Here is a 26730-nt window from a genome sequence, read left to right as displayed (position 1 = left end):
TAGTCAATGTAGAAAAAACAAACACACAGCAATACGCTCAGTAATAGTTAGTTTAAACGTGTTAAAAAAAGGGCGGGTCCGATGTCAGAATAGGTAACAAAAGAAACTAAACAAAATAACAATGATACATAAATTAACAAAGGACAACTAGCAGTTACTGACATGCTCCAGACCTCATTCAAACTGATTGAAAGATTTTGTCTTCATCATTTGAATATCAAGCACAATCACTTCAGTAAGGGGTTTAGTATCGTACCATCACAAAATACTTGAGAGAAACATAACCTATTATCATGCCAACAACTGGTTTTTAAATATTAGTAAAGAGGGACGAAAGATACCAAAGGGACAGCCAAACTCATAAATCTAAAACAAACTGACAACGCCATCGCTAAAAATGAAAAAAGACAAACAGTACACATGACACAACATTATTTTCCAATGCAAATTAAGACCCTCTAAGTGAATCAATATAAAAAGTTGAAGTTTGTCATCTTTAATGACCTGACAACAGTACCGTTACAGTTACTCCTGTTGATTCATTATTATTTGGTGGAAACTAATTTTCGTGAGTTTTGTAGGTACAGGCGAACCACGAATTCCAATGTTTCTTTTCATGCAGATATGCAAAACCACATTATCAAATATCCACGAAAAAAATGAATCCACAGTATATCCTTTCTTTATCTGTTTAAAGGTTTGTTAGCTTTTGAGTTTTTTTGTTAGATTTCTCTCACTTAAGTCTAATACGTTGTTACATACATGAGCGAATCGTAAATGTTGAGATATATAGACACCATAATAAAGATAGTGACAAGGAAACGTCACCCTCTAAAAATGGATAATCCAGGAAAGGCAGTTTTCAATAATGTTAGTATTAGCTTTATTCAAAGTTAGTTCAACAGGATAATTTTCTTGAGTACAGACTGAAGTTGTTATTATTGAAAACGAATTGCAATATATCATCCAAATATCTAAAGTATTATCATAATTTTATTAATTGTCATTAAACATTTAAAGTATCATGACAATGTTTGTGGCAATACAAATTTAAACAAACAATAAACAATAAAATCAAACTAGAGGCTCTCAAGAGCCTGTGTCATTCACCTGATTCTATTTGGGATTTTGGAATAATATTAAAAAATATAAAAAATTGTAATAGATACTTATAATGATGTTATAGGTCAAATTTGGTTTAATATTGTTATGCTTGGTTTTATTTTATTCAGTAGTTCTCTTAAAGAAGATTTATTTCTTATAGGGAACCATGTTAAACTAAGCCCTCGTCTGGCGGCCATCTTGGATAATGGATCGGGTACAAAGTAACAACACTTGGTCAGCACCTCATAAGGAACATACATGCCATGTTTTATTTCATTCCATTAAGTGCTTTTCTAACAGAAGACATTTGTATGTATTACCCATAGGGTACTGTGTTTAACAGAGTCCCCCCGCTGGCGGCCATCTTTGATGATGGATCAGCTACAAAGTAACAACACTTGGTCAGCATCTCATCAGGAACATTCATGCTATGTTTGGTTTCATCCTATTCAGTGGTTCTCTAAAAGAAGACATTTGTATGTATTTCCTATAGGGTCCCATGTTAAACTTAGTCCCCCCCTGGCGGCCATCTTGGATGATGGATCGACCACAAAGTAACAACACTTGGTCAATATCTCATAAGGAGCATTCATGCTATGTTTGGTTTCAATCCATTCAGTGGTTCTCTAAAAGAGGACACTTGTATGTATTTCCCATAGGGTCCTATGTTAAACTAAGTCCCCTGCTGGCGGCCATCTTGGATGATGGATCGGCTACAAAGTAACAACACTTTGTCAGCACCTCATAAGGAACATTCATGCCATGTTTGGTTTCATTCCATTCAGTGGTTCTCTAAAAGAAAACATCTGTATGTATTTCCTATAGGGTCCCATGTTAAACTAAGTCCCCCCTGGCAGCCATCTTGGATGATGGATCGACCACAAAGTAACAACACTTGGTCAGCATCTCATCAGGAACATTCATGCTATGTTTGGTTTCATTTTATTTGGTGGTTCTCTAAAAGAAGACATTTGTATGTATTTCCTATAGGGTCCCATGTTAAACTAAGTCCCCCCTAGCGGCCATCTTGGATGATGGATCGACCACAAAGTAACAACACTTGGTCAGCATCTCATAAGGAGCATTCATGCTATGTTTGGTTTCAATCCATTCAGTGGTTCTCTAAAAGAGGACATTTATATGTATTTCCCATAGGGTCCTATGTTAAACTAAGTCCCCTGCTGGTGGCCATCTTGGATGATGGATCGGCTACAAAGTAACAACACTTTGTCAGCACCTCATAAGGAACATTCATGCCATGTTTGGTTTCATTGCATTCAGTGGTTCTCTAAAAGAAGACATCTGTATGTATTTCCCATAGGGTCCTATGTTAAACTTAGTCCCCCGCTGGCGGCCATCTTGGATTATGGATCGACTACAAAGTAACAACACTTGGTCAGCACCTCATAAGGAACATTCACGCTATGTTTGGTTTCGTTCCATTCAGTGGTTCTCTAGAAGAAGTTCAAAATGTAAAAAGTTGACGACAACGACGATATAATACACAAAACCATAAGTAATAAATTTATAATATTATAATATTCATAATATTCAATATCCATGTTACAATAAGACCTCTGTCCTCAGTTCTAATGAACTTTTAATAAAGAAGCCAATAATCCTAACATGTCTAAAGGAAGCAAGGTTTAATATATTAAATAATTTTTGATTATCAGGTAAATGAATAAAATGTTCCTCATCTGCATGTATTATTGATTTTTTGTATCAGATATTGTTTTGATTGTTTGCTGCTGCTCTAAGTCATAAATTGTAGCTCATTACAATACAATAACAGGTCTGCAGTACAGTTAATTAATATGAGTTTAACATGTATTATTTTGAAATAAGGTCAGTTCAAGTGAATTACTTGTTTGATATGTAGATGCATAAGCATTGGCATATATAAATTCCATGGGGATTATTTAGCTCAACCGTATATTGACTTTGAATGTTTTGCATAGTTTACATGCCTATGTATCTGCTTTTAAATTTTGTATTGGTAGAAATTAATCCATTAAGTGGATAATAATGGCATGCAAGGTTGTCAAAAACACTTACAAAAATGTAATAGAATTGCAAATTTTGTCAATATGTAATGCTGACTAGGAGCATATGAGGTTGATCTTATCAGTCAAACATGTCAACAAAATAAAAATGCAGTTCACTTACTAGACATTTGCCTGATTTGGCCTAAATTAATATATTGTTTGTTTCCCCAATCCTGACCCTGCCAAGCCAGGTGTGGGTAGGTAGCTATAGGTAGGGAATAATTTTATTTTTTTCCAAAGAGCCTGAATAGTATCATAGTATCAGATGATGCGTCAAGCCTGAAAATATGAAATGAATAAAATAATTTTCGACTTAGTTTTGACAATAACATTTTATTAGTAGCACTGTTTTTCCAGAGTTGGTCTGGATTGGGGAAACAAACAATATTTTATTTTAGGCCTTTGTTAAAAGATAGATCCAAGTTCCTGTAAAGCTATGTGGTCAAAGATCTCAAGTCAAATGAAAACTCATAAATTTTAAGGGTTATGCAATATAACTAAATGTTTTTTCACTAAACATGCTAAAAAAACATGTATTAATTTTACGTAAAGTGCAGTCTAACTAATATGTAATAACATGTAGCATTAAATGCTCCAGATAGCCATTAATTAAAGTTTATCATTGTATAAAAATGGCATTGAAATCCCTTTATGTGTTTTGTTTTGAAGGAGTAAATCATCAAAAGCTGTAAAGTAATTTACAGACTCACAAATCTTTCTGCTAAAAATGTTTAGCTGTCCATGGATGCATGGAATCATGTCCTCCCATCAAAGTGCTGATAAAGATGAAATTGACTAAATTTCATTTATTGTCAATAAATCTTCCAAAATCATGCAGACTTCATTGTATAACATTTCTGTACCAACCATGCATGATACATTGTGTTGTAGGTCATCTGTGGCTAGTGACCTTGGCTATGGTGACAATTTGCTTTATTCTAACTGCAAAAGTAAATTTAACCCTGTTTGAGGAAATAATCACATATTTCCATCTTTAAGGAACAACTAGAAACTTCTTTATTATTGCTTCAAATAATATCTATGCAGATTGCCCTTCTGAACACATCCAAGCCAAAACAACAATTCATTTATTTGTTTTCTGTCCTCCCTTTTCATTATATCAAATGTTTCTGTGTAATGAATGCAAGCTTTCTGGTTTCCTATTTCCTCTTTGTTCCGAATTGCCTTCACATGGTCAGATGCTATGGATAGGTAAACAAATATAACCTGAAAGAGAATTCAAGTTTCTGTCAGTGTGTAAAACAATCTGCATGGTTCCTCAATAAAATAATAAACTAAACTGGGCACTGCATGAAGTAATAACAACCTCACAATCATGTTTACACAGTAACATTTAACATTGACCTACAATTTAACCAGATGCTCCACAGGGCAGAGCTTTACACGACCACAGAAGTCTAACACTGAACAGTTGGGGCAAGTATGGACACAACATTCAAGCTGGATACAGCTCTGAATTTGGATTGTGATTAAATAGTTGACACAGCATAGGTTTATGACACAGAATGACTGTGGTCTAATGAACTTAATTTTTTGAGCAGTTCACTATGCTGTCCCCTCAAAAAAAAATATTTGAAGAAATTTTCTTTTTAATTTCTGAAATCTGAAACGAGAATAATTGTAAACAGTATTCTTTAAATGGAATTGGGATAACCTCCCTCACACTGCTTTTAAATTGTCTATATTGCCTTTAACCAGAAAACATACTTCTTTTTGTCCCTTTTTTGGCCCCTTATTCCCACATGTTTGGGGAAATTAACCCCAAACTGAAACCCAGCCTTCCCTTTGTTATATTTAACCTTGTGGAACAATGTCAGACAGATCCATACCCTAACACACTAGTTATTGTTTGGAAACTAGAAAAATGCTTGTTTTGGCCCTTAATTCCTAGACTGTTTGTCCCATTACCCTTGAATTAAATCCTAACCTTCTACTCATAGTATTAACATTGTGGTACAATTTCAGCATGATCAGAGCAATTGAAATACTTATACACAACTTATTGTCCTGAAACTAGATAAATGCTTGTTTTGGGCCCCTTATTCCTAAACCTTTGGGACCATAACCCCCAAAATTAATCCCAATCTTCCTTTTGTGGTTATAAACATTGTGTTAAAATTTTATTGATTTCTATTAACTTATACTAAAGTTATTATCCGGAAACAATCTGTCTTCGGACGACTCTGACGACGAAGTTAAGCGGTCGTATAAAAATCACTTATTTAAGTAGCAAATTTGTAATTTTGTCACAAGTTATAATTTTGTAGTTTTACCAAAATTTTAAACATAAAGATTTAGATCATATCTTATTATTCAGTCAGGGGTACTACTTGTACAAGTTATTTTTATTTACTTGAAGAAGTGAAGCAAAAATATACACTTATACACAAGTAAATAAATAATGTTTAAATAATCTCCTCTTAATTTTCTCAAAAATTTACTTGTATATAAGTAAATTTTTCTTACAATCCCACAAAGGTCCTCAAGTTTGAGATGTCAATTCATGCCTTTAATGATTTTTCCCAGCTTTGCTCAATTTTTGTTATAAGAGTTCAATGTTTCTTCTCATTAATTCAACAAAGAAACTGATTGCGTAAAGATCTTAATATAAAAAAGAAGATGTGGTAAGATTGCCAATGAGACAACTGTCCACAAGAGACCAAAATGACACAGACATTAAGTATTTGCACAAGGCCTTCAAAAATTGCTCCTTGGGGGCTTGTAAATGAGCAGTTTTCTGAAGATAACAGACAAATGGGATTTTCATTGTCCATGAAATTACACTTGATAAACTCATCATAGATACCAGGACGAAATTTTGTATATACGCCAGACGCGCGTCTCGTCTACAAAAGACTCATCAGTGATGCTCGAATCCAAAAAAGTTTAAAAGGCAAAATGAAGTATGAAGTTGAAGAGCATTGAGGACCAAAATTCCTAAAAGTTTTGCCAAATACAGCTAAGGTTATCTATGCCTGAGGTAGAAAAGCCTTAGTAAATGATTAGTAAAGACATTTGCAAAGGGCAGATAATTTAAAATTCTATTAGAGCAAAGAAATCATAAGAATTCAATTAAAGAAGATAGGATGACTTTTTTACTTCAACAAGAAAACAAATCTGAATATCTAAGGACATAACTCAGCCAATATTTTGTTTTACCTATGCAAGTAAATAAAATTCACTTGTATAAGTATCCTACAAATTTACTTATATAAGTATATTAATATTACTTCTTCAAGTAATTAAAGATAACTTGTACAAGTAGTACCCCAGACTGTTATTAGAAAAATTGGAAAAAAATGCACACTTTTTCTTCTTTCTAAATAGCAAGGTTTGTTTATGTCTTCGATGCAATTATTTTGCTGTAACTGGTACTTTCTTATAAATAAAACAGATTTTCCTGTAAAATTCTAGGTTTCATCTTGCAGATTATGTAATAAAATTTAACTGTTCCCAATCAAAATTTCACTGTTCAGGGTGTTGAAATTAGTGGGGGTAATTTAAATAATCATACTTAAAGAAGTGATTTTGTTTAATAAAAGAGAGGTATGATCAATACAAGTGATTTTCATGTCATTATCCCAGATTCAGTACACCATGGTACAAGGTTATGATCACCTGAAATGATTAGTCACCCTATCAACACAGATGTTGGTTCTGAGAATTTTAGCAATATAAATAGGACCTGGATCATTAGTATTGTATATTTAAAGTACAATAAAATTAAATCACTTAATCTAGTGATCTATTTCTACAACTTAAATAATTAATTTTTAAAGAAAGACAACTCTTACTTCCAACATTTGTGGACACAATGTTACTTGAATAAGTGATTAACAAAACACCAATTTAAGTAATGGCTATTTCAATATTTACACTTTTTCTCTTTCTATAAAGAAAATGGCAATATATCTGAAATCAAGGGAAACAACTCCTATAAGGTGTCAACCAACTTTTTCTGTCTTGTAGCTTCTTTGTATATCTTGATGTGTAAATCATTTCTTCTATTCACCCTTTCTCTCTAGTTGTTATCAATTTTTATAATGCTTAAGTGATACAGTAGATAAACTACTTACACCAAGACCACCAGGACCCTTTTTTTTGCAAAGACTTTAAAATATCTTTAAACCCGAGAAAATAGGACGGTTCACCCAAGTCAACAAAAGAACATGTACTTACCTCAGTTCTCATACATATAATTGCAAGGACATTTGGTAGAAATGCAGAACTAAAACATTCAGCAACAAGCTCTGCCCCTACTTGTTCCAACACTGTCTTTGGCAGTTTTCTATTTATCCAAGTGTCAGTATCTTCAGATTCCTGAACTTGAAATCTCTTCACCTGCAGAAATATATATTAAATAAATATAATTTTGACTATTGCAGAATTATATGAAACAATGGATGAATAATAACTCTTCCCTAATTTCTATCTGCAGTATTTTTGAAAAGAAATTTATTCCTGTACCTTAATAAAAGGGACACAACTCTTGAATGGTAAATGTTAGTCCGAGATTACTCTGACGTCCAACGTCTGTTTTGCGAACCAAGCTGGGGCCGTGGGACGTCAGAGCTCGTCCCATATCAAAAAGTAGATATTTGCCCGTCCAAAATAGATGCACTGCTCCGTTGCTACTAGGGCCAACTGACTGCCTTGGAATTATATAAATCAGGCATCAATCTGTTCATTATTCATTTATCTCTTCATTTATGTAAGTTTCACCTACCTGCCACCCTTTATTTTCTCATATTTAGACAGTTTTCACAGTGACCCATCAATTTCTGCATTTTGACTTTCGTTTAAAAGATTATCACGTGACCACGAGAAAAAAAAGTGATGATTTATGCAAATGACCAAAATCTAACACCTCTTTCATTTTCGATGCAAGTAATCAAAATGTCCGAGAGCTTCTCATTGTTAATGTGGTTAGCACTAAATGCTTAATACCGATGTCCTGTAAAGGAGGTGAAAAATCGTGGTTGGCTACTAAATGTTAAATATGGATCTCCTATAAAGGAGGTGAAAGAAGCATAATTATTTGCATGTTTGAGTCTCGAGGTCGCAAATCTCTGGTAACTTGAAGTCCATATGCATTTGAAAATAAAAGTAAAAATGTCTGAATTGATCAGTCACTGTAAAAACTGTCTAAATATGAGAAAATAAAGGGTGGCAGGTAGGTGAAACTTACATAAATGAAGAGATAAATGAATAATGAACAGATTGATGCCTGGTTTATATAATTCCAAGGCAGTCAGTCAGCCCTAGTAGCAACGGAGCAGTGCATCTATTTTGGACGGGCAAATATCATCTTTTTGATATGGGACGAGCTCTGATGTCCTACGACCCCAGCTTGTCTGGCAAAACAGCTGTTGGACATCAGAGTAATCTTTGACTAGGTAAATGTCAAATCCATCAAATTGTGATTGACAGACACATGTGTTATGATATCAATGGAGATTTACCTTTGTCTAGTTTTGAACAGATAACACACTTCATTTAAAATTGTATATATCCATTTCCTAAAGTAGTTTTCATAAGATCCAGAAACAAGAATGTGTCCCCAGTACACGGATGCCCCATCCGCACTATCATTTTCTATGTTCAGTGGACCGTGAAAATGGGGTTAAATCTCTAATTTGGAATTAAAATTAGAAAGATCATATCATACAGAACATATATACTAAGTTTCAAGTTGATTGGACTTCAACTTCATCAAAAACTACCTCGACCAAAAACTTTAACCTGACATGGGACAGACGGACGAACGGACGAACGGACGAACGGAGGAACGAACGAACAGACGGACGGACGGACGGACGCACAGACCAGAAAACATAATGCCCATAAATGGGGCATAAAAATATATGGACTATGTGTTCATAGCACCTAGATGATTGCCACCTCCTCTATTTAATTTTACATGGGGGCATTACTCGAAAATGCAAAAAGGAATGTCACACAAATTTAAACTTGATCCGAGAGTTTTGTTTTAATAAATATTGTATTTAAGTTATATAAATCAATTTCAGCGTGAGACTAGGATAACACTTTTTGTCCCCCTCCAGTGAGGATGGGGGCATAAAACTAGAGGCTCTAAAGAGCCTGTGTCGCTCACCTTGGTCTATGTGAATATTAAAGGAAGCAGATGGATTCATGACAAAATTGTGTTTTGGTGATGGTGATGTGTTTGTACATCTTACTTTACTGAACATTCTTGCTGCTTAAAATTATCTCTATCTATAATGAACTTGGCCCATTAGTTTCAGTGAAAATGTTAGTAAAAATTTACAAATTTTATGAAAATTGTTAAAAATTGACTATAAAGAACAATAACTCCTAAGGGGGTCAATTGACCATTTCGGTCATGTTGACTTATTTGTAAATCTTACTTTGCTGAACATTATTGTTGTTTACAGTTTATCTCTATCAATAATAATATTCAAGATAATGACCAAAAACAGCAAAATTTCCTTAAAATTACCAATTCAGGGTCAGCAACCCAATAACGGGTTGTCCGATTCATCTGAAAATTTCAGAGCAGATAAATGTTGACCTAATAAACAATTTTACCCCTTGTCAGATTTGCTCTAAATGCTTTGGTTTTTGAGTTATAAGCCAAAAACTGCATTTTACCCATGTTCTATTTTTAGCCATGGCTGCCATCTTGGTTGGATGGCTGGGTCACCGGACACATTTTTCAAACTACTAACCCAAAAGATGATTGTGGCCAAGTTTGGTTAAATTTGGCCAAGTAGTTTCAGAGGAGAAGATTTTTGTAAAAGATAACTAAGATCTACAAAAAATGGTTAAAAATTGACTATAAAGGGCAATTACTCTTAAGGTGGCTCGGCCCTTTAACAATGCGCATATTTTAACGCATGTTTCTTAGGACGAGTGCCTTGGAAACGGTCGCTTTCAGGGGTCTTCTCAAAAATAGCGTTGACGACCTTGGAACGCGGGCGTGTATGAAAGCACCCTTGACGATGTAAACAAGTGATGCAAAACGTTCTTCAAAACAGGAAATAAGAACGGTCAGAAATTCAGAGTGCTTTCTTCATTTTTCGCATAAAGTTTAAAAGGGGAGAAATATACGTGATTTAAGCATATTAACATAAAAAAGAATATATAAATACTGACAAAGTCACATGTATGACGTCAACGGTGCAGCTTCGTTCCAAAAACGCATTCTCATCTTACACGGTCGCCCCTTGGGTACGTTCGTACCATATTATGAATTTACTTAAATATCGGTTGAATATTAAATGATGTCTTGGAGATTTATTTTTGAAAATGTTTTGCCCATGACGCAATGATTAACTTTAAACAAATGATAGCGATGTAAACAATTGCATGTCATCGTACAGCTTTCAAAAACTGGTAAAACCCGTATCGTATGCGTTAAAGGCATCGGGGCGGGTATTTATCAAGCTATCCGTTTGGTGTTTTATAATTTTATAACAGTTTGTTTCTGTCATAAATGTCTTAAATATCTTTATTTCCAGTTATTTTTAGGAGTTAAATTATTCCCGATTATGCGATATATTTTCACACTGCAAAATTTTGTTAATTATAGTTAAATATTTTTTATTTTTCCCCAAACAAATTTGAACATGCCAATTTTCTAACAGACTTAATACTTGAAAGGCACACCTAATATTTTCATTTAAAAATTTGTTTACCTTATCAATAATGAGCCCTAAAATCATCTGTTTTAAAATGGGGTTCACAATCCAGGACAAAAAGGGGGGTGTTCCAACTATATTTTCCCATTCAAAGGCATTAATCGTCCAAAAAAGGGGGTTCCAACCCCCGGAACCCTCCCCTGTCAAAAGTAACCGGGACAGGACTAGTATTCCGACCTATGATATAATTCCTCAATACTGCATGCTTTGCGGAGAACCGCAAAATGTTTGGTTACTATGTCGGGATTTTTCTAGGAACACCCACAGCGTGTCGGGCAGTCACAAACACTATACTAAAGACTTTATGTATAAAATAATCTATACTACTACTAGGTTCAGGAAAAGTTTTGATTGTAATTTTTAAACTCCGCCCAGTACACAGGAACGCTATATTAGCCGGGCAAATTTTAACTTCTTAGACTATCTTCAATTTTTGACATGCTTTTTTAAAAGGTAAGGTAATAAGGAAAGTTCTTGATGATGAAAATAATTATAGTGGAGTGATGTCATTGCGGCAAACAAATGTGAATGACAATTTTGTTTGTGAACACGGATTTAACGGTCTTTGATCTTACTGTGGCAAAGAAATGTATAACTAATCTATGCGTGATGATAAAAGAAGATGATGTTTTATTATTTACTATATTGAATTTCAAATTTGAACTCAAGTGGATAGTTAATTGTTTCATTGGCAATCATACTACATCTGCTTATTTTCAAATCGTATGGTTAACATAGAATATGACTATTCTGACAAGCAGCTGGATGGATACATACGAAGCCTCGTAATGTCAAAAGGGGGAAATTTGCCTAAACATGAACCAAGCATAATTGTCCATTCATTTTCTTACCAGCACAACAACAATATGGCAGTCCATATATTTAGCTCCTCTAACTTTGCATAACTTTCATAATTGATACTTTTCTATATGTTCTCATCCGTATTATGTTTGAAATATTTGCCAGTGACCATTCAGTATGAACAAATTAAATATTCATTATGTGCAATAAATACAAAATAGTTATTTCTGGGACTTTTATTTGTTTGACTATGTGGTATGTGGTTTTATTGGTAATTTAGACTTGCTACAATTCCCTTTCTATTATTTTTCTCTTACTAATTTATATGTTTACTGATAAGTGCTAGCCTACTGATTGCCCTTGCAGATGTCAGTATAATTGTAATCTCCTAGTTATAGCAGTAAAACTATTAAAGGGGCAAAATTGAAAAAAAGAAGAAAAAACATTAGGAAGGGACATGTAGCAAGTCTATTGGTAATTGTATGGGGACATAATTGTTATCTTCTATGTAAATTGGTCTCCGGTTTAGAGTTGCCTCATAAACAATGATACCCAATCTTCCTATTTTTATACACAACGAAACGAAGTTGCAAAGGGTATAATGTTTTTGACCACGGTCCGTCAGTCAGTCTTGTTTCTTGTCAACATAACTCCTCTCAAACAGAATTTCATGAAACCTTTTTAGATAATAAGGTCATACTATGTAGATGTGCACGTCAATAGGAAATTACGATTCATTTTTTTTTTCTAGGAGTTATGACCCAATGAACTTATTTGCTGCAACATAGTACTGTAACAGTTTCTCATCACAACCCCTCTCAAACCGCAAAACAGAATTTCTGAAACCTTTTTAGATAATAAGGGCATACTATGTAGATGTGCATATCGACAGAAAATAATGATTCATCTTTTTTTAGCTCACTTGGCCCGAGGGCCACGTGAGCTTTTCCCATCACTTTGCGTCCGTCGTCGTTCGTCGTCGTTGTTAAGTTTTCCTCTGAAACTACTGGGTCAAATTAAACCAAACTTGTCCACAATCATCATTTGGGTATCTAGTTTAAAAAATGTGCGGCGTGACCCGGCCAACCGACCAAGATGGCCGCCATTGCTAAAAATAGAACATAGGGGTAAAATGCAGTTTTGGCTTGCAACTCAAAAACCAAAGCATTTAAAGGCAAATCTGACATGTGTAAATTGTTTATCAGGTCAAGATCTATCTGCCCTGAAATTTTCAGATGAATCACACAGCCCGGTGTTGGGTTGCTGCCCCTGAATTGGCAATGTTAAGGAAATTTTGCTGTTTTTGGTTATTATCTTGAATATTATTATAGATAGAGATAAACTGTAAACAGCAATAATGTTCAGCAAAGTAAGTTTTACAAATAAGTCAATATAACCGAAATGGTTAATTGACCCCTTTAGGAGTTATTGCCCTTTATTGTCAATTTTTAACCATTTTTCGTAAATCTTGGTTATCATTTACAAAAATCTTCTCCTCTGAAACTACGGGGCAAAATTAATCCAAACTTGGCCACAATCATTTTTGGGGTATCTAGTTTAAAAAATGTGTCCAGTGACCTGGCCATCAAATCAAGATGGCTGCCACAGCTAAAAATAGAACATACGGGTAAAATGCAGTTTTTGGCTTATAACTCAAAAACCAAAGCATTTAGAGCAAATCTGACAGGTGGTAAAATTGTTTATCAGGTCTAAATCTATCTGCCCTGAAATTTTCAGAGGAATCAGACAACCTGTTGTTGGGTTGCTGCCCCTGAATCGGCAATTTTTAAGGAATTTTTGCTGTTTTTGGTTTTTATGTTGAATATTATTATAGAAAGAGATAAACTGTAAACAGCAATAATGTTCAGTCAGCAAAGTAAGATTGACAAATAAGTCAACATGACCGAAATGGTCAATTTGACCCCCTAAGGAGTTATTGTCCTTTATAGTCAATTTTTAACAATTTTCATAAAATTTGTAAATTTTTATTAACATTTTCCACTGAAACTACTGGGCCAAGTTCATTATAGATAGAGGTAATTTTAAGCAGCAAGACTGTTTAGTAAAGTAAGATGTACAAAAACATCACCATCACCAAAACACAATTTTGTCATGAATCCATCTGCCTCCTTTGTTTAATATTCACATAGACCAAGGTGAGCGACACAGGCTCTTTAGAGCCTCTAGTTCTTATACCATTTGTTTTCTTATCTTATTCCTCCAGTGACAATGTGGGGACTGACTGCCAGAGTGGGACCGGCTACAGTTATTCACAATATTATCAACCAATGAGTCCGCACTCTATGTCAGACTCTCTAACAATCATCCCATCAACCAAATATTTTGCAACATAATTATTAAGAATTCAAGAAATAGACACATCCATGAAAATGAGGTTGAGTTTATATAACCCCTGCAAGAGACATTTTTGTTTTTTATTAGTTATTTTGTACATAAATCAAGGATTAGTTTTCTCATTTGAATCGTTTTAATTGTTCATTTGTCATTTCGAAGCCTTTAAAACCAACTATGCAGAATAGGTTTTACTCATTGTTGAGGTCTGTATGGTGACCTACATGTATAGTAATTCTGTGTTGTTTGGTCTCTTGTGTCTCATTTACAATCATACTACATCCTCATATTTGACATTTTAATTTGTTATAAAACATTTAATACACCAAATATACATGATTGATTGATTTTTGGTTGCTTAACGTCCACCAAATATACATGAAGATGACTTACTGTTGATCAATGAACCATACAAATGATTATGTGGTCAATGATGCATTGTAATTGACAGAATTGTAAACTATTGCACACAAATGGTTTATCTACTACATGTACCTTTTAGTATTTATTACATGAGTATATGTCAACCATGTTGACGACTGACAGTCAATGATATATCATATTACATCCTGAAAACGGGCTTAAAAAAGGCTCAACTAAATCAAATTTTTGAAATGTTGTTGATTTTATTCCTCAAATGTCTCAGTGAGATCAAATATTTAAAACATGTATTAATATTGTTAATTTAAATGTTCTAGTATACATGTAAGAATTGTTGCCATTTATACATCATGTACATGAACAATCATTAGCTGATCAGCTCTATATTTTCATTATTTTTATTCTCCTTCACTGTTTTTTTTTATAAGACTCAATATATATATATATGATCTTTATTCATTATTGGGACAAGTTGGTGAAGTACATGTAGGTCCTTTTGACTGCATTTTTTTAATGATTTTGACAGCACTAAAGCATATACATGTAGTTCCAATTTACAGTTGATCTCTGCTCCTCAAGTGGATTGTGGCAACACATATTGCATATACATGTAGAATGTTGTTCTTAAGTTTCAGCACTTTACACATAGTTTCCGGTTGCAAGACTAGAGGATACTGGCTTCTCATGAAATTCTGTCAGTACTGTGCAAATAGTTTCCAAGTAAAGTTGAACATTCCAAGATCACTCCTTCCATTTGCATGTACATGTACAAATGTACTTGGAGCCTGAAATTAAATATCAGAGTAATTCTGTCAGAAAATCAACAATTTTTGACATTCAAAAGTATATAGATGTAGACTAGTTCATAATGGGGAATGTGTCCATAGATGAGCAGCCGCTTGCATATAAAGAATGAAAAGAGTGACACCACCCAAATTTGTACCTAATCTGAGTTGTATTGTAGTAAGCATTGCATTTAAGTATCACAACATTTGGATAAAGCAAACTTGTGTTAAAGAAAGGAACACAAATTTAGCATTTTTTTTAAATTTGAAAAAGGGCGTAACTCTAGAAAAGTAAAAGCAACCCCACCAAAAATTCAAACTTCATGTGTGTTTGTTGGTAACAAGAATAATATACAATGTATATGCATTAATTGTGAATTTAATTTAGTTTAATAACATTGGTAGAGGCAAACTGAAGTTAGAGAACAGAAATCAAATTTTGGAAGTACATGCAAGTTTGATAAGACTGACAATGCAAGGGTAATTTAACTTAATGCTCCTGCCACTATGGTATAAAAATAATGAAGAATTTGTTGTGATCAATAATGGGCAAACAAAATATAATTACATGCACAACAAGTGTAAATAGTGATTTTGCTCCTATAGGTTGAATAAAGACTTCTTGCTGTTCGGCTGCCTTCAATTTTGAAAATGCAGCTGAGTCCTAATGAAAAAATTATGCTGAGGCTTTTTTTGTACCCTGTTCTGAATATATAGGATACACAATTTTTGTATTTATTAAAAAAATACTATTCACAAAGCAACACTCATTTTTGACTCAAAATACAGTACCTGGGCAAAAGTATTTGTCACATGCATTTTTTGCTACATGAATATCGTGTTAATATTTCATATAACAACACATTACTTCAAAAAAATATTTTATGTGCATTTAAAAATGTATGGTTGGATTCAATTTGTATCTACGAGACCTTCAAAGAAGTAGAATGGTCTATTTTAATATGTGCAGTGGCGGATCCAGAATTTTTCATAAGTGGGGGCCAACTGACTGACCTAATAGTGGGCCCGCTCCAGTCACGCTTCAATGATTCCCGATATAAGCAACCAAATTTTTTTTCAAAAAAGGGGGGGGGGGGAGGCCCCCTGGCCACCCCTAAATCCGCCTCTGATGTGTTTATTTGATAAAAGGTTTGTTTTATGTGTTTTTGTTCTTCCATGAGAACGCATAAAATATTTTTTAATAATTTAATTTGATTGATTATATTGCGAATTTCTTAACAGAAAAAAATGAAAATGAGACTAAAAAAGAATAAAACCACAATATTCAAACCTCTGACAATAATGCTTCTATCGGTACCAGGTTGCTTAAAATCAATCCAAAATGACCCCAAAATATATTTTTTTAATATAGTTTTAAATACAATATATATATACAGCTAAAAATCTTTAGTGACAAATACTTATGCCCACACTCTGTACATGTTTAAAAGATGTATTGCCTCCTACTGTAAGGGTTATCATTTACAAATTAGGCCAATTATGTCATATTCTCAAACAACAAACAAGTCAATCAAACCCCTTGAGAACCTTAATTGATTATTTGATGTGGTGGACAGGGGTATAAGGAGACAGGGAAATGAGGGATCAGAGAAAAGGGTTATCTTGGAAATACATTTTGTCATTTTCATTTTGTCTTGGAACAAAGAGATGGAAGTATTGAAGTAAGAGGAGAAAATATTAGGGTAAAAAGGAAGGGAAATATAGTTGGGGCAAGGGAGTCGAAACTCCCCGAGGAAAGTTATGGGGTACCCCACATACACATGATACATATGACCCTATCTCATTGTAACTTGGCTACGAAATTAGATTTAACAAATGATGATTAAAAAAGACTAATTCATTGACAATAACAGTAGCGTAAAAATGACAGTTGTGGTGCTTCATAGTAGCTACAATGTACTATAGATGTCATCCCCTCCTCTTCCTCCGTTTGCTCACGGATATCTTTCAAAACGGGCCAGACATGTTTACAACTTGTCAGTAAAGGGTAAAAAGACTAAGATAAACACATAAATACGATACCAGCTATAACGATTAAACATGGAGCAGAAATTGAGCCCGTGCAAGGTCTCAGTCGCCGTGATTTTCAACAGTAGCGAGTACTTTGAGACAGCCCCCAAGTTTGTATATTTCGTGATACTGGTAACATTTGGCTGCCTAAAATATCGAAATATATGTTTTCTTATGTAAGGACTCTACCTTCATCGATGTATATTCGCCACAATGTCTGTTATGCATGTACATGGTCGTATTTATCAATGTAGTATGCTGCTCGGCAATGGCGACCTTGAAATTCCTCTGCTCCGATAATGGCGCCAAATTAGAGGGAAGCAACTCGCGCCAGACAAAATTACCGTATTTCACCTAAATAATCAAAATTTCGCTTCTTCATAAAAAACAGTCATATGATAACCACATTTATATTCAGCCATCGTTTATTGATATAATTACACACATTATTTTATTAAAGCAATCAATAAAGAATTCACAATTAAGTAATTAATGGAGTGCATTGAAATCAGACCTTATGGGGTAGAGGGGTTAAACAAAAGCTCGTAACTTTTTTAAAAGCCTGGTGACCCCCATTTTATTTTACCTTAAAATGCTCAAAAAGTTCATAGCTTTGACATATCTGTTTTTAAAAAAAATCTACCGGGAAAATTTTACGAAAAATCGATTCAATCAATATTTTTTGCCTTAAACTGAAATTAGAAAATGCAAAATTTAGACATAAATCTGAAAATAAAAGGATTTTTAAGTCAAAAACAACAACGGTAAAGGTTTTCATTTCAAATTCTAATGTTTTTTCACATAAAAATCATACTGACTTGGTTTTAAATCTCTTTGAATTTGATGTAACCGTTATTGTTGTAAGGGTGGACATGTTTGTAAAAAGGGTCAAAATCGCATACTTCGCTTCAATTTGAGGGGGAAACGAGCCTGGTGACCCCCTTTTTTCTTTGCATTTTTGGATTCAGCATAAAAAAATCTACAAAATAAGTGAAAATAAAAAAAATCTACCGGGGGTCACTATTGGGGTGAGCCACCTTAAAGGGGTCATTTGACCATTTCCGTCATGTTAACTTATTTGTAAATCTTACTTTGCTGAACATTATTGCTGTTTACAGTTTATCTCTATCTATACTAATATTCAAGATAATAACCAAAAACAGCAAAATTTCCTTAAAATTACCAATTTAGGGGCAGCAACCCAACAACTGGTTGTCTGATTCATCTGAAAATTTCAGGGCAGATAGATCTTCACCTGATGAACATTTTTACCCCATGTCAGATTTGCTCTAAATGCTTTGGTTTTTGAGTTATAAGCCAAAAACTGCATTTTACCCCTATGTTCTATTTTTAGCCGTGGCGGCCATCTTGGTTGGTTGGCGGGGTCACGCCACACAATTTCTAAACTAGATACCCCAATGATGATTATGGCCAAGTTTGGATTAATTTGGCCCAACAGTTTCAGAGGAGAAGATTTTTGTAAAAGTTAACGACGACGGACGCAGGACGCCGGACGCCGACGGACGCCGGACGCCAAGTGATGAGAAAAGCTCACTTGGCCCTTCGGGCCAGGTGAGCTAAAAATGGTTAAAAATTGACTATAAAGGGCAATAACTCTTAAAGGGGTCAACTGACCATTTCAGTCGTGTTGACTTATTTGTAAATCTTACTTTACTGAACATTATTGCTGTTTACTGTTTATCTTTATCTATAATAATATTCAAGATAATAACCAAAAACAGCAAAATTTCCTTAAAATTACTAATTCAGGGGCAGCAACCCAACAACGGGTTATCCGATTCATCTGAAAATTTTAGGGCAGATAGATCTTCACCTGTTTAACAATTCTACCCAATGTCAGATTTGCTCTAAATGCTTTGGTTTTTGAGTTATAAGCCAAAAACTGCATTTTTCCCCTATGTTCTATTTTTAGCCATGGCGGCCACCTTGGATGGTTGGCCGGGTCACCGGACACATTTTTTAAACTAGATACCCCAATGATGATTGTGGCCAAGTTTGGTTTAATTTGGCCCAGTAGTTTCAGAGGAGAAGATTTTTGTAAAAGTTAACGACGACGACGGACGACGCCCGACAATGACGGACGCCAAGTGATGAGAAAAGCTCACTTGGCCTTTTAGGCCAGGTGAGCTAAAAATAAATTGTTTGAACAATCCAGTATTTTAAGCCTGGAACAGTAAATGTGAAAATATGAAAATTGTATTTCAACTGTTTTTAAAATGTTTAGTGGTTCAGTTCTTTTTGTATGAAAGCAACAAAACTTAAAAACAAATGTACCTCACAAAACATCAATAGGACTGGGTTGGGAGCACCTCTGGGAATATATTCATAATAACGAGTGTTATTTATACTTCCAACTATTTTGTCATCCATCCAAACTGACTTTCTTCTACCAGTACTGTAAAAAGACAAAAAGGAAATAAAAAAACAATAAATAAACCATAAAATTGAGACCATTCATACATGACATACATACATGAACACGAACTCATCTTTTACTTTTGAACCGACTATTCTGATGCATCATATGATTGAGTTTCATGCTTATATTTACTTCATAATGAATTAGAAAAAAACATGTACCAGTACTTAAAATCTTCTAATCCTTTATGGGTTGGTTTAACATACATCAATGAAACACAAAATTAGAAAGCAATTAATGTGGCTGTTTTTAAAATTTATATGCCTTTTTGTGCTTCTTTGTTAAATATTTTTTGGTTTTAATTGTGAGTAAAGATTAAAGCACAACATGCATTGACATTCACAATGTTGGCTGCTGTGCCCCTGGTTTTGACATTTTTACCCAATGTGTCTGTTTGTTTTGTTCACACATCGTTGTCAATATAATGGAATTTGATGTGACTGTCATGCAAGTGAGAGGTTTAGTGCTATAAAACAAGGTTCAATCTACCACTTTCTAAATAAGAAAATGTCTGTTTCAAGTCAGGAATATAACAGAGGTAGAGGGGGGGTGAGATCTCAAAAATCATGTTTAACTCCTCCACATTTTGCGTCTTTCTCAAGTCAGAAGCCTTTCGCCTTTATTAGTCCTGTATGATTTTTGATTTTAGTTTCTTGTGTATATTTTGGAGTTTAGTAGACAATGGTAGATGTCCATTATCACTGAACTAGTTTACATTTTTGTTTGTCATACATGTATATTGCATCTGTCTCAAGCTAGGAGCCTTTGAAGAATGTCTATAGATTCAGGAGTTTCTCGCTGCATTGAAGACCCATTAGTTGCCTTCAGCTATTGTCTACTCTTTGATCGGGCTGTTGTCTCTTTGACACATTACCCATTTCCATTCTCAATTTATTAATTATATCTGGTTTATAACTTTCTTCCCATGAGAAATTACCCAGTATTGCCATAATCACATACATTTTGCTTTTCAGTTAATTAATGCATATACCTACACAGGAAGTAGAAAAAATATTTCTGTAAATCTTGTAAATATATCACTAAATATGTTTTCGCCTACATCTTCATTAACAACTGTCTTTGATGAAGGTGGCTCATTGTTTTCCATTCTGCACAAAATCGACTGACTAATCATAATTCGTGTAAGTTCAATGAATTTCTTTGCCGAAGATATCCATTCAGAAAAAAGTCTGTAATCGAAAAAAGATAAACGTGGTTTAGTGAGAATCAATTTATGACAAACAAATTTTGTCACACAAAATCATAATAGAAAATGTTTGATTTTTTTTTCTAAATTTATCTTAATAATATTATTCTATGGCTGTATTTTCTTCAATTTAGTTTTGCCAAATTGGTGTTATGTTGAGTTTGCAAAGATTTCTACACTTAAAGGTGAAACAGGTGCTAGGGTTTGTCTTAAACTTGCAGTGGGGTGACACTGTCATATAATTTTTGCTCAGTGTTCAAGGCCTCAACATGACTTTGAGATGAAGAACAGCAATAAAAGTGCTTTTTGGTTTTTTTTTTGCTGTGCATAGATCATACTGATTTTGTCATGGCTTGACATCACATATCCTTTCTTTTCTACCAACAGACTAAACAACTTGATTTTGATTTTCCAAGTCTAGTATTTTCAAGTTTTTCACGGGTATGTTTCTATTGAAAATATAATGTTGTGCATAGATGATTTACATCTTTGATCATATACTCTGCGTGTGAACAAAATAGGTATGTACAAGTAATCACATACATGTCTAAGTGACTCTTCTTCTGAAATAAAGTTTTGAATTATTTGGACTTGAGCCTCATGTTTACTTAAAATTATACATACAATACAGCCCATGTGGTCATTTGCATGGGCATTGGGTGGACAGTTTTGTTCAAGAGTAGACCTACCACAGCATGACCTTGGCATTGGGTGGACATCTTTGGTCCAGGTCCAATGACGGGTCCACGGTATGATCTATGCCCACTACCATTACTACTGTCCAAAGAAAATTGGGTTGGCAGAAGTTTGATAAGTGTTGCCATAGTTACATGTATATTCTAGTGAATTAGCTGCCACATGTTAATTGATTTGTAAAAATATTGATATATGCACTTCCTGATTTTTTTTGGCATTGTTTTGTAAGTGAAATATGGTGCCTCAGCTGAATTATTTGTAAAAAGTTTTGTTTGTATTAATTTTACATCAATAGGTTTACTTTAATTTAAATAATGTGCAGTTGTCAATTTAAAATTGAAGTCATAAACACATATACTCTCTCCTGATTGGTGATTGAGGTGTATAATAACCAAAGTGACCTGTTATTTGTCATGAAGGTACCCTTATTTCAATGGCATGTAGTCTTTTTCATGTGGGTCTCATTTTGGTCTAAGTGTTACATGGGATTGGCAATTTTTTGTAAGCGTGACAGGTGAAAACAGGAAATGAAGTCATGAAAGTCTAGCGGGACACCGGAAATTTAAAATAAAAATTGAGAATTGCTTACGTCCATAGTGTAGAATGGGATACGGGGAATCTGACAAAACAGTAAGCGGGATATGGGATCAGAACCCCCCAATGAGACCCCCCTTTCATTAGTGGGACAAGTTGGTAGAAAATTGGGGCCATTTGATAATTTGTGAACTGTCATAGATTCTGTGCATGATACATTTCCTTAAGCAATAACATGTATGTACTTGCACAAGTTTTAGAGCATCTTTCTCATAGTCCCATTTCTTCATTTCATTCAAACGAAACTTTTCTAAGTTCAAGGAATCTTCCTCAAGGTACTCTACCAACTCTCTTTCCTCAATAGCCGGTGCAGATTCCTCGTCTAAAGTAGGAATATTGTCTAAATCAAGGGAAAATTTCAAGTGTTCATCTGTTAAGTCAATAAAATATTGGGCAACCTCTGGGAATGACGTTCTACTTTTCCTATTTTTGAGCAGCTTTAATAAATCGGTCACCGCTGTGACTTCTGTGTCGTAGAAAACTCCAATGACATCTAGATCCTCCTTGTCCATCAGGGAGGATGACAGTTGTTTCTTTTTACAATTAAAGGATGAATTTTGATCCCTGTCACCATCTTCTTTCCTTTTCGTACCAATATTTGCCATTGTGATTGTTATTGTAAACACGCGCCATAAAAAGGGAGATAATACACAGGTGTAAATATCAACAAGTACCAGCTTTTGAAAAAACTTGTCTAATTTAAGACGCTATTTGATATTATAACACAACTTGTGAGCCGGTGCGCTGGTACTAGTACAGTTAATATTATGCCTACTGAAAACCTACCTCTACTTCTTCTACTTCTACTATATAATGACCGCCTTCAACACGTTGAAGTTTACGTCACTTGTACTGCGCATTGCTTTGTGAAGATATAGTGAAATATAACAAATTTGTGATAGTAAAAAAAAAAAAAAAAAAAAAAAAAAAAAATTACATAGTGGTAGTGCATATTTTTAATTTATTATTTTTAAATATTAAGATAAAACTATTTACACATGATGAATTTACGGGCTGTAGGTGTAGTTTGAGACGGCTAATGAAGAAGTGAGTTACTACAAATTATTTTTCAGCTACAAGCTTAACGGCTTTTCGTTTCGTTTCTAAATCTTGAACAGAAAAAGTTTTTACAGGGCTGACTCACTGGCTGACTTGTGACCAGCTTCACCTCATGCACCTGTTATATTGCAAATATGTGACAGAAGATTAATTTCTATAATTGTTGAAAATATAACTGTTTGAATGTTGATTTAACAGGAAAAATTAAATAACAGTCATTTAAGACTGATCAAAACCATCAATTATTTCATGCACGAATAAGAAATTTTGAAAAAAAATATATCATTACGGTTCCTCTTTTACTTTCTCTCTAATGATCTTTCTTATTATAATAATCACGTTTGACTAGAAACTTTAAAAGTATTTTAACACAAGACTCAAAATTGCAATCCAGTGATATATTTAAGAAAGGACTTCCCTTATGAAACTGAATTGTTTGCCGCAAACTTGCAGCAGACTTGCTGCAAGCTTGCGGCAAACAACAAGTTTGCAGGAACACAGAAAATAGTGTTTGCAGATGTTTGCCGCTGCAAACTTCCGGCAAACATTGCTGCAAGCTTAATTGCGGGAAGTTTGCAGAAACATCAATGTTTGCCGTAAGATTGCCAGAAAGTTTAAAATAATAAAGAATGTTTGCCGCAAGATTGCAGAAAACTTTGACCATTCAATATGTTTGCCGCAAGATTGCAGAAAACTTTGACCATTCTATATGTTTGCCAGAACATTGCAGGAATTACACAATATTGACTGGGCATGCCTAGTTGGCACTTCCTGGATGCTAACAATTTGAAATTGTGGCTAGGTCATGTTGGTTGTGTTTGGAAATGCATTTCACATATAAGAGACAGTGGTCTTGTTAGCCCAAAATAGAAGGGCGCCGCGCCCTGGGTGCCCCCAGCCGCGCCCTTCTGCCCTGACGCCGTTTTCCGAAAAACCCTTGTGCCGTTACCGGGCTGAAGTACGTTCACTATTCACTTTTCACTTTTCACTATTCAAAATTAATGAATAGTGAACTGTGTTTTTTTGCACTATTCACTATTCAAGTTTATTCAAATTGAATAACTGAAATATCTGATGGTATATATAAAAATAAGAAGTGGTCTCATTCACAATGACACAACTGTTCACAAGAGACCACAATGACACAGAAATTAACAGCTACAGGTAACCGTACGGCCTCCAACAATTAACCAGCAAAGCTTATACAGCATATAAAGTCACTAAATACTAACGACCTAATTAATGTACACAGAAAATGCACAAAAACAAATATATGTAACACAGCGGGAAAAAAAAAAACAACCACTGAATTACAGGCTCCTGGCGTAGGTCAGACACATGCATACATAATGTGGCAGTGTTAAACATGTTAGCGGGATCCCAACCCTCTCCTAACCTCGGACAGTGGTAAAACAGAACAACATAAAAACCAACGACAAAAATCAGTGATAAAAGGCTGCAACTCATAGGATGGATACAAATAGAAATATATATACATATAACAAAACCATAGAGTGAACGTGGCCGGATACTTGTACATCCCAACTACAAAAAGCCACTTAGTACAAACTGAGAGTACTCGCAGTTACTGTCAGCTAGTTCAGAGCCAATACTAACTATTAAAAAAAATCATACATCTACGACTTAACTGATTATCAATCAGTACACAGTCATTCAACATTGATTTAGAGTAAAGACGGCATAAACAGTCTGAGAAAAATATGACCTGTGCAATTCCAAGATATAGGAATCGACAGATTGATTAGATCCATGAAATATAAAAAAAAGAAGAAGATGTGGAATGATTGTCAATGAGACAACCGCCCACAAGAGACCAAAATGACACAAACATGAACAACTATAAGTCATGTATACGATAATACTATATAGTTTAATTTATGGATAATAAAAATCAATATCAATACCAATAAAAACAATATTTAAAGATCTAATTAAAATTTTGAATCGGTAACGTTTTAAAATAAGTTTATTCAAAAGTTGGTCTGTTTTGTGAAATTAATAATTTTTAAGTGAGCATTCGTTTTCGCCAACATTATTTTATCGGATGTCCACATCAAATTAAATCCATCGGCTGAACGGTACACAGTGAAGGGCAAAATAATTATTACTAGTACCGTATGTGTTAATGTGCCACCAATAATTCTTATCTTAGTTTCATTTTCCAATTTAATATACTCGCATGTTTACACATTATATATGCATAAAAAAAATGAAAAATATGAAAAAGCTATTATAAATAAATATCGAAAGTTTCGTATAATATCCTAGGGGTGTTTTTTCTGAAGAAAAATCTAAAAATAGCCCCCCCCCCCCCCCAAAAAAAAAAAAAAAAATTAAATAAAATAGGAGATAATAAAATAATAAAAAATACGTCAACAAGCATGTTACGATCGAATTTTGAACCCATTGAATCCCATAATTACAGGTATATCCTATATATCCTAAGAAAGGTAATAGAAGGGGGAACAAAACCTATATATAGTGAATATAGTGCACAGATCCGATTTAAGGGATATTCGAGTGGCCGAATACCAAAAACGGCCGATGACCAAAATCGGCCGAACCTAATACAAAATACGTCAACAAGCATGTTAATATATGATCGAGTTGTGAACCCTGGAATCACCTAATTACAGGTATATCCTATATATCCTAAGAAAGGTAATAGAAGGTGGAACATAACCTATATAGTGAATATAGTGCACAGATCCGTTTTAAGGGGTATTGGAGCGGCCGAATACCAAAACGGCCGAACCTAATAAAAAATACGTCGACAAGCATGATACGATCGAGTTTTGAACCCTTGAATCCCCTAATTACAGGTATATCCTATATATCCTAAGAAAGGTAATAGAAGGGGGAACAAAACCTATATAGTGATGACAGAATATAGTGCACAGATGCAGTTTAAGGGTCTTGCTTGTTGAAGGGCTTATTTATTAGGTTCGGCCGTTTGGGGTATTCGGCCGCTCCAATACCCCTTACATCGGATCTGTGCACTATATTCACTATATAGGTTTTGTTCCCCTTCTAATACCTTTCTTAGGATATATAGGATATACCTGTAATTAGGGGATTCAAGGGTTCAAAATGCTACCGTAACGTTCTTGGGGAAGCATTTTTTCTTCAAATCAGCCGTTTTTTGACATTCGGGCGCTCCATAATACAGATATCCTATTAGTTAGTGCTATTATTAGATTTTATCTAGGAAACACCCCTAGTTTTTTTATACGAAACTGTCAGTCTTTGGGTATATTACCTCCTATAGTCCTAATAGACTTTTTATATTTTACTTAAAGTCTTTATATATAAATGTATAAGTATATGAGATTTTGAAATTTAAAATTGGCATCTTTGAGACAGGACTACTCTTTTGCCCTCCCCTGACACATGGAGTACCGTGTACACGGTTGATTTCATTTTATGTGGACATCCCATGCCGGAAACGAATGCGCATTTTAATGCTTGATTAATAAAAGTGGACCCCAAACACACATTGAAATATATG

At 34.3% G+C, this 26730-nt stretch overlaps 1 protein-coding gene across 1 annotated transcript; it reads right to left on the bottom strand.

Annotated features, from left to right (window-relative positions):
* Nucleotides 1–2912: 2912 nt before the first annotated feature.
* On the bottom strand, nucleotides 2913–22782 carry LOC143076314 (uncharacterized). The gene is made up of 5 exons (XM_076252036.1): nucleotides 22332–22782; nucleotides 20641–20835; nucleotides 19501–19621; nucleotides 7353–7514; nucleotides 2913–4379 (listed from the first exon to the last, which is right to left on the bottom strand). Exons 1-5 carry the CDS (start codon nucleotides 22745–22747, stop codon nucleotides 4173–4175), a joined length of 1101 nt encoding a protein of 366 aa, XP_076108151.1. The 5' UTR covers nucleotides 22748–22782; the 3' UTR covers nucleotides 2913–4172.
* Between the last annotated feature and the right edge of the window lie 3948 nt (nucleotides 22783–26730).

The sequence above is a fragment of the Mytilus galloprovincialis genome, chromosome 5 (genome assembly GCF_965363235.1).
Source record: "Mytilus galloprovincialis chromosome 5, xbMytGall1.hap1.1, whole genome shotgun sequence".
Taxonomy (NCBI): Eukaryota; Metazoa; Mollusca; class Bivalvia; order Mytilida; family Mytilidae; genus Mytilus; species Mytilus galloprovincialis.
Note: the sequence above shows the minus strand (reverse complement) of the source record. Positions and strands in the feature narration are given on the sequence as shown.

Excerpts from the sequence above, each read along its gene's own strand:
- LOC143076314 (XM_076252036.1), bottom strand. The coding sequence starts at position 22,747 with ATGGCAAATATTGGTACGAAAAGGAAAGAAGATGGTGACAGGGATCAA. Across the intron at positions 7,515-19,500 it reads TCCTATTGATGTTTTGTGAG|GTGAAGAGATTTCAAGTTCA; the intron begins GTACATTTGTTT and ends ATATTTCTGCAG. Across the intron at positions 4,380-7,352 it reads TTATATGTATGAGAACTGAG|GTTATATTTGTTTACCTATC; the intron begins GTAAGTACATGT and ends ATTCTCTTTCAG.